The sequence below is a fragment of the Leopardus geoffroyi genome, chromosome B2, assembly GCF_018350155.1.
Source record: "Leopardus geoffroyi isolate Oge1 chromosome B2, O.geoffroyi_Oge1_pat1.0, whole genome shotgun sequence".
NCBI lineage: Eukaryota > Metazoa > Chordata > Mammalia > Carnivora > Felidae > Leopardus > Leopardus geoffroyi.
The window spans coordinates 12,804,963-12,818,485 of record NC_059332.1 but is presented as its reverse complement, the minus strand read 5'-3'; the positions used below and the strand labels follow the sequence as shown (position 1 = coordinate 12,818,485).

General features: G+C 49.7%; 1 protein-coding gene across 2 annotated transcripts in view; it reads left to right on the top strand.

Moving 5' to 3' along the window:
* The window catches only part of GMPR (guanosine monophosphate reductase), a 44,680-nt gene that overhangs the window by 22,817 nt on the left and 8,340 nt on the right, over positions 1-13,523 (top strand). For both annotated transcript variants that reach the window (XM_045497321.1, XM_045497320.1), the window contains 2 exons: positions 2,225-2,306; positions 5,807-5,913. In XM_045497321.1, the coding sequence (XP_045353277.1) occupies positions 2,225-2,306; positions 5,807-5,913 (189 nt within the window). The remainder of the gene's footprint in view (positions 1-2,224; positions 2,307-5,806; positions 5,914-13,523) is intronic.

Here is a 13,523-nt window from a genome sequence, read left to right as displayed (position 1 = left end):
ATTTTGGGTAGTAGCTTTGCAGTTTTGTACTGTTACAAATAAATAACATACATCCTTGTCTTTAAATCTTTGACGTCAGCTATGATTACTCCCTTGGGAGAGAATTTTGGGAGTACACTTACTAGATCAGAGGATGTATGTAGTTTTGCATTTGTTCCATATGGACAATTGCTTTCCGGGAAAACTTGTACTAAAGCAGACATTGCACCAGCAGAGAAAGATGGTATCTGTTTCCTCCTTAGTATTTAATGTTTATAGTCGTTGATATTTTAAGTGAGAGGTAGTACCTCGCTGGCATCTGAATCTAAATTGGATTCTTCGTGAGAGTGAGCACTTCCCCTGTGTTTATTGGCCACTTTAATGTATTTATTTATTTATTTATTTATTTATTTTATAAATAATGTCCTTTGGCAGTTCTTCTGTGAGCTGTTAGAATTTTTTTTTTTTTGAAGATTTGGGAGAGCTTTTATAATGTTAGTTAACCCTTTGTCATGCATAAGGGATTATTTTTCTCTGCTGTGTTATTTGCCTCTTAGTTTTGTCGATTGTATGAAATGTGTGTGTTTGTAGGCACACATGTATCTTTCACTTTTATGCTTGTTACAGGTATTCAAGGCATTCTAAATCTGGGAGGATTCCACTTATAATTTAACTCTTAAATCCGTCTGAAGCTGGTTTTGGGGACAAGCGTGAACATTAATCTATATCTTGTTTCCAGAAGATCCCTTTCCCCAGTTCTGTCTGTGGAAACCTGGTTCTGTCCCTCAGTGACGTGCAATGCCCCCCACCCCCTTATTGTACCTGGTATTCTCAATGCTCTGGTCCTGTTTCTGGAGCATCCAGCGTTTTCCAGGTGTTTGTCAGGTGTTGTTGGATTAGAGCAGCTTTTGAGCCTTCCTCATTAACCTTTCCAAGATATTTTATACAGAGTTAAAAGTCACTCTGTCTAGGTTAAAAAAAGAAAACCTGGGGCGCCTGGGTGGCGCAGTCGGTTAAGCGTCCGACTTCAGCCAGGTCACGATCTCGCGGTCCATGGGTTCGAGCCCCGCGTCGGGCTCTGGGCTGATGGCTCAGAGCCTGGAGCCTGTTTCCGATTCTGTGTCTCCCTCTCTCTCTGCCCCTCCCCCGTTCATGCTCTGTCTCTCTCTGTCCCAAAAATAAATAAACGTTGAAAAAAAAAAAAAGAAAAAAAAAAAAAAAAAGAAAACCTGCTCCCCCCCCCCCCCACCCCCCCCCCCACTGCCGGGAATGAATTCACTGAAAAGACACTGGGGCTTCAAAGCAAAAAAAAAAAAAAAAAAAAAAGAGTAACATGAGTGGGGATGTATTTCCCAAAATACGACTTTGTACAGTTGTGAAAATTCAGTCAGGCATCTTGCCAAGTATCCTGTGTACCAGCTGAAGAATCCGCAGGGCAGTGAGTCGTAATGAAAAGGGCTATTTTCGTGCTCCCAGGCTCCTGCGGTGAAAGAACTTGTACAATGTCCAAACCAGATGCATCTTTCTGGTTTTTAGCTTCCGCCGCGTCCTGGTGTGCATGTTTATTCTGGGGGCCGCGGCCTCATGTGAAGTCGGAGCATGTTCCAGGCCTGTGGTCACTAAAGTCTCATCTGCCCTTTCATATCCGGGTGGGAAGCACCGGCCTTGGGGCGGACCCCCAGGCATTTTCCCATCCGTGAGCCGGTGAGACGGTCGCGGGGTTTCCTAAGCCTGAGCCCCTAGAGTTCCTTAAAGGTCCTTGAGGGGTTTTTATAGTCTCCAAAACATGTTATTCCCAACAGCAAATATTATGATCATCTGAAAGAGCTTTTCCTTGCTTATTTTATGCATTTGGGTTCTCCGTAAGATTTTGTTTTGTCCACCCTGGGCCCGTTCGGAAGCTCTGACCTGGATCATCTCGGGTCTTTTGTGGTTCTAACGTGACAGCTTGCGTACCTTCTCCTGCTGTTAGCAAACCCAAATGTGGTATGAGATGTTAAGAGTCTGTGTTCCTAGTCAGTAGCGAAGGGAACCAGGGGAACATCCCTTCCCCCCCGACTTGAGATTTCATATAGAATCAGGAATTGAGTCCATTGTTTCCCCTCCCCCCCCTTTTGGGCCCCAGGCGGCGTTGTGGCTTCGGGGCATGCGCAGCTGTGTGGCCAGGTACGGGCTTCTTCATTCGCGCATCTTTGTATCACCAGGAGTAGCTTGTGACTGCGGGCTGTGTGCTTTTCTGTCTCAGGCCGGGAACGTGGTGACAGGGGAGATGGTGGAAGAGCTTATTCTTTCTGGAGCAGACATAATCAAAGTGGGCGTCGGACCAGGTAAGGCTTGTTGGGAAGGCCAGCAGAGGCTATGTGCAGGGCACTGGGATGGGGGGCTTGGGGACACTGGAGATGGCCAGAAGGGAGCCCGTGGGTGACCCCGCCACAAGGGTGAAGCACATTGCTTCTGGAAGTATCCCACCACTTTTGGAAGTTGAGCTTCCAGAAGGTCTTGTAGGAAATGTCACTGGGCTGCCACCGGGGAACGTCCCGAAGGAGCCGGGATGTGGGTTGAAAGCGAGGTCCTGGTTTCAGAGCGTTAACGCGGACGAAGAGGATGCAGATTTCGTTAATGATCCTATATTCCTTGAGGAGGAAGGTGAGGGGGCGAAGAATCGTGGGGACGGTTAATGGACATGAACGCCTCCAGTTTATATGAAGGTCTGAGGAACCCCAGACATTGCACATAGTAGGCATGCAGCTCTGAGGCCGCATTTGAACTTGACCCATGGCCCTGCCAGTTACTACTCCCGGCTCCTCACCTGATACATAATGCATTTTGGATTTTGCCCATATTCTCTTAGGCATTTTCTCCTAGAACCACCCATTGGCATCTTGAGTGGAGGAACAAGGCAGAGCCTTTCTGTCCTTCTATTGGGTGGCGCCATTTTCTCTTGGGGCCAGTTGGTGTTCACCTTCCCCTTTGGCTATGCGTGAACATGAACTTTCATGTTTTCATATTCTTCCTTGCACATCCATTCCTAAACAAACACTAACATTGGAGAGAAGGAAAGAACATATACATTTTCAGCTGGGAATAAAAAATAGCAAAGATTTTTTTTTTTAAAATATCACCCATTCAAACAAACACTACCCAAAAAGGAAACAAACCATAAAGCAATGCGAGAAGAGTGTGGGAACTCACAGAAGACATCGTTGGGTTGTGACTTGGCACAGTTACAGCCTTGCGGGAACGGGATGTGTATGAAGAGTCTTGTAGGCTCATCCAAGTACTTGAGTGTTTAACGTACAGCGAAATGGTCAACATTGGGCTTTTGATGGTGCCACACAAGCCAATTAATAACGTCTTCTGAGCAAGAGGAAAGCACCTTTAGTCTTTACTGAGTGTTGGTCATTGAAAAGTCAAAGAGAGGATAAGACCCAGTTCTTACTTATAAGGAGCTCCCCGCTTAGGATGTCATAGACTGGGCTAATAATAGAATTGGTTCCCAGTAGCCCAGGGCACTCACCGGTCACCTGCTTAATCAGAAATACGTATTCCCGGATGTGTGCTAGCCGCCATTGTGCTGGGCAGGTGCTGTCCAGGATATGAAGGTGTGTGAGAAGTCCACTCGGCTCTCAAAGAGCCTTTTTTGATGTAATCTTGAGTGTTCAGCTGCAGTTGTTTCCTTCATGCACATCCTCTGTGTATACATGCTGTTTCCCCAGAAGATTTATTGTCTTTCCGTTATCCCTGTGTGGGCCGCCCTCCCCGCCCTCCCAGCCCTGGCAGGGCTGTCTATAAAAGCAGAAAGGACTCTCTGAACAAAGTAGGGAGCTTTTCCAGAATGGCTTCTTTAAATTCGTTGCGGATGATTGTTCAATTTCATGAATTCTTCAGCGTAAAAACACTGGGTTTTCTCTAAGTGAATGACAGCATTAACAATGAGCACCCTGGCCCTGTACCTGGGAGGAGAAACATGTATCCAGCTTCTCCTTTTGACCTGAGCATTAATCAAGACCATTCCCATGCCTTGTTTGATGGCCATTTCCAAGAAAGGTGATCGGCCCACCCTCTGTAGGTCTCTCACATGGGCAGAGCTCTGGGCCGATCTAACAGTGGAGTGGGAGAGAAGGCGAGGAGCCAGTTATGAAGCAGAAATTATGAAATGAATTCTGCCTTGCACAATGCAGGGCTGGTAGCTGGGGCAGCGTGTGCCTGGTGGGGAGAAGAGCTCACTGGCTTCGGGATTGCGGCAACACCTGTTGTAAGGATAGACGTCAAGAGATGTATTCTGCCCTGCGGCTGGATGGGTGCAGGAGGAAAGGGGGATCCCCCGCGCCTCTGGTTTTCTTGCTGAATCCAGTCCTGGAAGTATAAACACAGTTCTCTGTCTGATCCTGCCCTTGAGGATGCCGGGAGAGATTTGGGGGTGGGGGGCGGTGCATGAAGGCACTATTGGTGGTGGAGAGTCAGGACAGGAGGAAGGCGTTCTAGGCACCTTGTCCCCAAGCGTGATGGCAGTGGAGTTCAAGCCCCGTCCACTGAGCTGTGAAGCATGCGGGTGACTCATCTATCTGAAGTTCACGCATTCTTTCGGCGACTATTTATAGCCCCCTTGCTATGTACAAGGCTCTGTTCTCAGCGCTGGATCTGCAACAATGAATATCCATGGAGCTTACCATCCAGCAGAGAAAACAGATCCCCTGCATTCTTACACAAATAATTATTTAAATGCTTCTTTTGAAGCGAGTGCCGTGTCAGAACAACAACTCCCCTGAGGTGGTGACATTTAAGATGAAGCCTGAAAGATGAGAAGGGCTGGCAGGACCGGGGGCTTGGTTCACAGGGAGTGCTGGACAGAGAGAACATCGAGTACAGAGGATCCCCGAGGTGGGGAGAAACTCGTTCTGCCGGAGGAGCTGGAAGGCCGGCCGGTGTGTGGGGGGGAGCAGGAGGGACGGAGAGGTGGCAGGAGAGGGCGGCAGGTGGACATTCGGGAATTCAGTCTGGGTGATCTTGGGGTGTAGGGGGTGCTAACTTGTTGGGAGGGAGGGACGGGACTTGAGCAGGGGTACGTGTGCTTGAGATGGTGGTGCTCTTGGCATGACTCGGCCTGGACGTAGCTGGATAATACCCGGCTGACCGGTCAGCCAGGACTGGGGTTGACGGTGGGAAAGGCAGAAGGCAGAGGTCAAGGGGGCAGAGGGCTTCAGGAGGCTTCCTGACACGGAAGCGGACCCCACAGCCAGGCTGGACGGGGGCTCTGGACAGGGTGGGCCATCGCGAAGCCCAGGAGGCCGGGGCCGGTCGACAGACCTGGGGGGGAGAGGGTGCAGGAATGGGGTGGGTGTGGCTCCCTCTTCTCCAGGGCTGCCTGCTAGCCCCGCGGGCCCCGTGGCGTCCCCATTGCAACCTCAGGCTGCCGATTTCGTAGGCGAGGCTGTGAGGCTCGGAGAAGTTAGAGATTGACCAACAGTGCAGGTAGAGAGGCCATGGGAGGAGACCGAGGGGTCCCTGGAAGTATACTGTGGCTGTGAGGGGAAGTGAGGGACGTGGGAAGGGACGGAGCGTACACAGGGACGGTCTGTGGCCATGTGGTGGGGGCTGATGGCACAGGTGAGTGACAGCGACAGGGTGTGGGGAGAGGGCGTCCCGGGCAGCCGCAGTTGACGGCGGTGAGGACCGGAAGGGACGAGGCCCGATGGTGTGGTTCTAACCACCCATCCCGCCTCCACGGAAAGAAAGTTCACCCCCACCCCCTCCCCGCCGGCACTGCCGGTGTTGGAGGCTCGTTCTTAACCGTCTCTCTTTGGGCCCCGCTTCTCCCACCATCCAGGCTCTGTGTGTACCACCCGCACCAAGACCGGGGTGGGCTACCCCCAACTGAGTGCCGTGATCGAGTGTGCAGACTCCGCCCACGGCCTGAAGGGGCACATCATCTCCGTAAGTGCCCGGCGGGGCAGGGGGGGTGGACGTGGGAACACCTCGGGGCTTCGGGGAGGCCCCTGCTCCTTGACCCTTCATCCATTTGGCATCCCGTGGGCTTGGCAGTGAGCCGGGCACCTTGGTCACCAGCGGTGACATCTGGCGGAGACCCAGGCCCTGCTCCCCAGGCACATTAGTCACTAACAACTCAAGGCCGTAGGCAGCAGGATGGGGGCTACGCGGGGAGCTTTGAGAGAACGAGGGGGCCGCAAATTAGTTGGCTACAAAGCACCCCAACCTGGGTGGATCAAACGAGAGAAAAACTCCCCGTCTTCCCGTTGGGGAGGCCAGAGGTCTGAGATCGGGGTATCTGCAGGGTCACGAGGGCCGTGGGGGAACCTCTGTTCCTGGCCTCTGGAGCTTCTAGTGGCTTCTCGGCTGGTGGCACCATAGCCTCGTGTTCCTGTGGCGTCTGCCCCGTGTGTGTGCGTGTGTCCACGTTTCCCCTTTGTGGGAGGACTCCAGTCGTGTCGGATTAGGGACGCACCCTCCTCCAGGACGACTTCATGTTAGCTAGTCCCGCCTGCAGTGCTGTGAAATGCTGCCAGTGACAGGTCACCGGAGTGAGGGCCGATGCAGTGGCTTGGTGGGGGCAGAAGTTACATTTCCGTGGGCTCAGAAAAGACGGGAAGGGGTGAGGGGAGGCAGGGAGCGTGATCTAGCAGCTCTTCCAGGAAGCTCCCGGAAGGACTGCGGCGTGCTGCTCAGCCTCTAAACATCAAGGATAGAGTGGGTGAATGAATGCCGAGTTAAAATCTGTCCTCACCTCAGCCGTGGTTCTACACTACCTTTACTGCTGTGGTGACTGCCACGCAGACAGTCACAGAGACGGTCCCCTGCTCTTCCCTTCCAGATAAGATGCTCGAGGGGCGCCTGGGTGGCTCAGTCGGTTAAGCGTCCGACATGGGCTCAGGTCATGATGTCGCAGTTTGTGAGTTCGAGCCCCGAGTCGGGCTCTGTGCTGACACTTGCTCAGAGCCTGGAGGCTGCTCCAGATTCTGTCTCTCCCTTTCTCTCTGCCCCTTCCCCACTCTGTCCCTCAAAAATAAATAGACATTTAAAAAAATTAAAAAAAAAAAGATGCTCGGAACAGGACAACATGTGGGATATAATCTGAAAGACAACCACAGTTTCCACTTATGTGGATGTTTTTATAAATACGTGTATATACACACACGTATAAATTTGTACGTACGTATAAAATAAATGTAAACATATAAAATATATTACATACTTACATAAAAATATATGTAATATATAATTACCATATAATTAAGTATATAATCAAGAATATATAATGTAAATAGAAAAATACATGTTCCCTTAGTATACATTCATTACATTATATACAGTTAGGTACCTATTCCACTTATGTGCATGTTTTATATACGTAACATGTTTATTTTGCATTTACGTTTATAAAAATTACATATGTGTAATTTTCTTGACAAATTCTGAATTAGTGGCATGATTTTAGTGGTCCTGTAACACTGTTGACTCTTTTCACTGTTCGGTTGCTCAGCTGGGCTCCCACGTTAAATAATTGATAGGTGATTTAAAAACAACACACAAATGCATCAAACAAATTACATATCCCTGCAGAATGATGTCGTGTTGATTTCAGCTCAGCACTTCGGCACGTTGATGTTTGATTTCTGGACTTGCTTTGGGGACATAATAATACTCTCTAAAAACTCCTACGTGCATACTCCCTCGTGTCGAGCCTCACCGTGGCAATTGGGTTGCTGTCGCTGTTGCTTCCCCGGAGCTGGGGTCCTGTCCTTACCTTGCAGTCCAGTGCAGTGTCCCCGTCCTAATTCTTCGTGCGAGTTTTTCGTCCATCCATCCATCCAATCAGCAAGTTTTTATGGAACATCTACTATGTGGAATAAATGACAGAAGGTTTATTGGTTGCTGACAGTTGTAAGGACCTCCGTTCATTACCCCTTCCCTGAGCACTTGTCCCGGGGCCCAGATGAACACCCGTTCACTGTGACGTAAAGCCCTTTGCTGAATGCAGTGATCCAGCTCCCTGAGATCCTCAAACTGCGTCAGTCTCCAGTATGACGTAGGACAGTGGTCCTTAGGTCCCCACTTTGGCCTTGTTTTGGGCTGGCTACGTGAGAGTCACCACAGAAGCTTTCTTAAAAAGATATCCCTGGACCCCATCTTAGCAAATTTGACTCTTCAGAAGTTGGCCACAAAAGCACCATGTGTAATTTAGTCATGAATCTCTATTACGTGATAATTTTCACCATTAAGAGTCTTCATCAAAATACGGACCCCGGGGGCACCTGGGTGGTCCAGTTAGTTGAGCATCCAGCTTCAGCTCAGGTCATGATCTCACGGGTCATGAGTTCGAGCCCCACATCAGGCTGTGTGCTGACAGCTCAGAGCCTAGAGCCTGCTTCAGGTTCTGTGTCTCCCTCTCTCTCTGCCCTCCCCCACTCGCACTCTGACTCTCTCTCTCTCTCTCTCTCTCAGAAATAAATAAACTTTTATGGACCCCGTATCATATATATTTCTTGAATGGCCACCATTTCCAAGGTCAGTGAATGTCCAATGAATGGTTCCGCTATGAACGTGTTCTGAGTTCCCCATACTTGTATCCTTCTGGAAACTTCACACCTGCTTAGTTGATGGCTCATTTTGCTCACACCAGCCACTGAAAATCAACTTGGGATCTCTTTATACAGCACCACCTCATTGACGGTTCACCTTAGCGGTTTCCTCAGTGTAGTGCCCAGACAAGCAGCATCAGTATCAACTGAGAACTTGTTAGAAATTCTCGGGCCTGGCTCAGACCTACAGCATCGGCAGCTCTGAAGGCGAGGCCCAAGTGTCTGTTTTAAGAAGCCCTCCAGGAAACTGTGATGTGCTCTCAACTTTGAGAACCACTGGTTTCTGTAGTGGAGGCTCAGGTACCCTGCTTGGGTCAGGTTTTATCGGCTGGTCCTCAGGGAACAGCTTCTCTGACTTTTGTCAGTTAGTGATAGTGACAGCCCAGGCTTGTGGTCCTGGTGTTCGAGGCTCTCAGTAACAGTGGGAGATTTCTCAGGTGGGGTCAGAAGTTCCGTTTGTGGCCAGAAAACCAGGTGAAGTTCACAGACTCACGTGGGATCGGTACCCTTGACCTGAGCTCATTCCTTCTGGCTAGCTGAGTGTCTTGGGGTTCAGCAGCCATTTCTTCCACTGTCCCTTTGATAGGGTTTCACAAGTAGGTTTCTCTCTCTTGCTAGCCATCCCTAAACCCCCTGGAAACCCATCAGATATTTTGGATCTGCTACTCTGTCCGGTTTCCTTCCAGCTGTCTCATTTTACACTTTAGTTGCTGAATTTGCACATCCATGCTGTTGAAATTCAGAAAAGGAAGCCACAGCATGGGGCTCTTAGCAGGCGCTTACACTCAAGAGGCTGGACTTGAATTAGGTTTCTGTTTATTATGGCCCACATGGGGTTCTAAGAGGCAGAGAGCTTAAATTCAGGACACCCCCTGCGAAGGTGAAGATTAAAGTGTGACTGAGTTTTGTCTTGCCACCATCAGCTAGGGACATCACACAAAAGAGGATTTTAATGGTGGAAACAGACCTAGAGGAAGGAATGGCTATTATTTATTGAGCATCTATTACCTTCCTGGCACAAATCACTTATAATTTCTAATCTTTGGAACAGCCTGGAGAACTAGCTGTTATTGTCACTTGACAGGTGTATTAGTCAGAGTTCTCTAGAGAACCAGAACCAATAGGGTGTGCGTGTGTGTGTGTGTGTGTGTGTGTGGCAAGAGAGGAGGGGGAGGGGGTATTCATTATAAGGAACTGGTTCATGTGATTATGGGGGAGTGAGAAGCCCTGAGATCTACAGGGTGAGTTGCTAAGCCAGGCATCTAGGAAAGCTGATGGTCTAGTGATAGTCTGAGCGGGAGTCTGAAGGCCTGAGAACCAGGAAGAGCTGACGGTTTCATTTCAGTTGGGAGTTAAAAGGTAGGAAAAAGCCTCTGTCCCAGTTCAGAGGCAGTCACTCAGGAAAAATCCACTTGAGGAGGGTCAGCCCTTTTGTTCCATTCAAATCTTCAGCTGATGAGATGGGGCCCACCCATTTCCTTTTCTCCATCTACCAATCGAAATGTTAATCTCATTTAAAAAAAAAAAACAACCCTCCTGGGGCCTCTGGGTGGTTCCATCAGTTAAGTGTCTGTCTTTGGCTCAGGTCATGATTTCACAGTTTGTGAGTTCGAGCCCCACATTGGGCTGTCTGCTGTCAGCACAGAGCCTGCTTCCAATCCTCTGTCCCCCTCTCTCGCCCACCCCCACCCCACACACTCTTGGATGCTCTCTCTTTCGAAAATAAACACACACAAAACAACTCTTCCAGAAACACCCTGACTTTTCTAGGCACTCCGTGGCCCAGTCTAGCTGCTACATAAAGTTAGCCATCAGAACCAGGGGAGGAACTAAAGCCTCGGGATCTTAAGTGACTTGTTCAACGTCACTGCCGGCAATGGCAGAGCCGGCACTCAACAGAGGTCTGTTATCTCCAGTACTCCATCCAGTCTTCCCTTGACTACCCCCCGCCCCCTGCCCCACTCAGCTTGGCAAATGAAGGAGGCTCAAGGAGAGTGGAAAAGAAAGACTTGCTGAAGTCACAGACGATGCAGGGTGGGGACAGGACCCCGTCGGTTTTCCATCCCAGTGCGCGGGGAGACATCACCTTCCTCTGTTCTTCCAGCTAGTCCTTCCCCACACAGCCCCCACGCATGCCTTCCGGTGGGGAGAGGACAGTCCCCGGAGCACTAAGGTTAGAAGGGGAGCTTCGAACAACCGCTGAGTTCGCTTTCCCCCCCGATAACCCAGCAAACCTGGACTGGGGCTTCACAGGACCTAGAAAGTCCTGGGATTAAGTTGACTGGGATCACGATTGTTTCTTCTAACTCAAGCTCCAGCATTTTCTTTTTCTTTCTTTCTTTTTTTTTTAATGTTTATTTTTGAGAGAATGAGTGTGAGCGGGGTGGCAAAGCAGAGACAGAGGGAGACAGAGGATCTAAAGCAGGCTCTGTGCTGAGCAGAGAACCCGGTGTGGGGCTCGAACGCACAAACCGTGAGATCATGACCTGAGCCAAAATCAAGAGTTGGACACTTAACCAGCTGAGCCAGCCAGGGGCTCCCCAAAAGCTCCAGCGTTTTTTTTGTTTGTTTCTTTTTCAAAAATTTTTTTTTTAACGTTTTATTTATTTTTGAGACAGACAGAGACAGAGCATGAACGGGGGAGGGGCAGAGAGAGAGGGAGACACAGAATCGGAAGCAGGCTCCAGGCTCTGAGCCGTCAGCCCAGAGCCGGACGTGGGGCTCGAACTCACGGACCGCGAGATCGTGACCTGAGCTGAAGTCAGACGCTTAACCGACTGCGCCACCCAGGCGCCCCGACCATTCTTTAGAAAGACCTAAGCAGAGTGGGCACCTGGGTGGCTCAGTCGGTTAAGCATCCGACTCTTGATTTTGGGTCAGGTCGTGATCTGGTTTGTGAGTTTGAGCCCCGCATCAGACTCTGCACTGATGGAGCGGAGCCTGCTTGGGATTCTGTCTCCCTCTCTCTCTCTCTGCCCTCCTCTCCCTGCTCTCTCTCTTTCAAAATAAATAAATAAACATTTAAAAATTAAAAAGACAAAGACCTAAACAAAGAAATTTCAGGTAATTGAATTTTTTTGACGCCTGAAAAATTCCTCCCCCCCCCCCCCCCCCACCAAACAGGTTTAGCCTAGAAAAAGTGAGAAAATACAGATAAACATGAAGATTACTAGAAGTGCTGTCCTCTTAAGATAACCACCACTGCTCCTGTTCTGATAAGGGTGATTCTAGACGTTTTTAGAGTGTACTCAGCCGGGGCTCTAACCTTGTTCTTCCATTGGTATAGCTGTGTGACTTGGGGCAAGTCACCCAACCTTCCTGAGCCCCCCTCATGCTTCCCTCCACCCACAAAATATCAACTTTATGTTCTTGTGGTGTTCGAATAGAAAAATGAAGTTGGTAGCACCCCCCTGGCCCATAGTAGGTGCTTGATTTGCATTCCCTCTGCGTCTTCCTTAGTTGCTTCACCAGCCTCCACTTGAGAGAAGAGCAGGGTTTTTTTTTATTTTAATTTTTTTAATGTTAATTTGTTTTTGAGAGACAGAAAGTGCAAGTGGGGTAGGGGCAGAGAGAGAGGGAGACACAGAATCCAAAGCAGGCTCCAGGCTCTGCGCTGTCAGCACAGAGCCCGACGCAGGGCTCGAACTCACAAACCGCGAGATCATGACCTGAGCCGAAGTCGGACCCTCACCCGACCGAGCCACCCAGGCGCCCCCAGGGAAGAGCAGGTATTTTTAAGAAAAGGTAGGCTGACGCTTCACAGATCAAGTTCCTACCGCTCATGTCATGTGATGCTTTTTCTACTAAAATGTAACGTTAACGCTCTGGAACAACAAAAACAAGAGGCTCTTCGAATATTGGCACCTTGTTTCTGATAACCTCCCAGCAGCTGTGAACGTTTATAAGTGAAAGCGAATGCGTGTTTTAGATTGTAGAGATTTGCCCCGGCTGCCCTACCTCCCGGGTACATGAAAGGGTGCTTTGAACACCTTTTACAAGTTACCTGGAAATGATAGCAGGGAGCAGCCTCCTTTGCCCTAAAGCATTATGTGACGTTGGATTGCACTGGGTTAAATGCACAGTCTGGCTTGTTTGGGCTGCGTTGTTTCTTTACAAACGTGCCGAACAGAAGATGCCGTAAGTGTGATTTCCCCTCCGTGACACGTCATGGGGCCCTCTTTTTTTCTAAAGAATTTTTTTTAATGTTTATTTATTTTAGAGAGGGAGAGAGAAAGAGAGGAAATGCACAAACGGGGGAGGGGCAGAGAGAGAGGGAGACACAGAATCCGAAGCAGGCCCCAGGCTCTGAGCCATCAGCACAGAGCCCGATGCGGGGCTGGAACTCACGGACCGTGAAATCACGACCTGAGCCAAAGTTGGACGCTTCACCGACTGAGCCCCCCAGGCGCCCCATCACGAAGTCCTCTCAACTGTGGGCATCTTGTCTTGGCCCATCCTGGGAAGAGAAGAGCTCCTTTTCGAGGGTCCCAGTAGCCCAGGGCCTCATCACTAACCACAAAAATGCAGAAGTGTGGGGGCCCCACTCGAGACACCCTGGCAGTCCATGGCGACTCACAAGCAAGTGAGTACAAGACTTGGGGAGTGTGTGTGTGTGTGTGTGTGTGTGTGTGTGTGTGTGTGTGTTGTGCTGTGCTGTAAGTCAGATAACGTCCAGCTTCACGGGAACATGAATTTGTTTACTCTTCTGAGGTCATAAGTTTGAAACCCTGTCATGTGAAACTGGTTTTAATAACGAGATAAAGCACTTAAAAATTGGCAGGACGAGCGAAGGGCATACAGGGGGCTTGTACCTTTGATAGGGAAAGTAGACATGCTGAAGTTTGGAAGCACCGACACGAGGTACAATCCCAAGTCCTGTCACTGTCTTCGCACGGACGGGTTGGCCACGTCACTTCCACGGAGACACTACTTCCAAAATGACCGTTC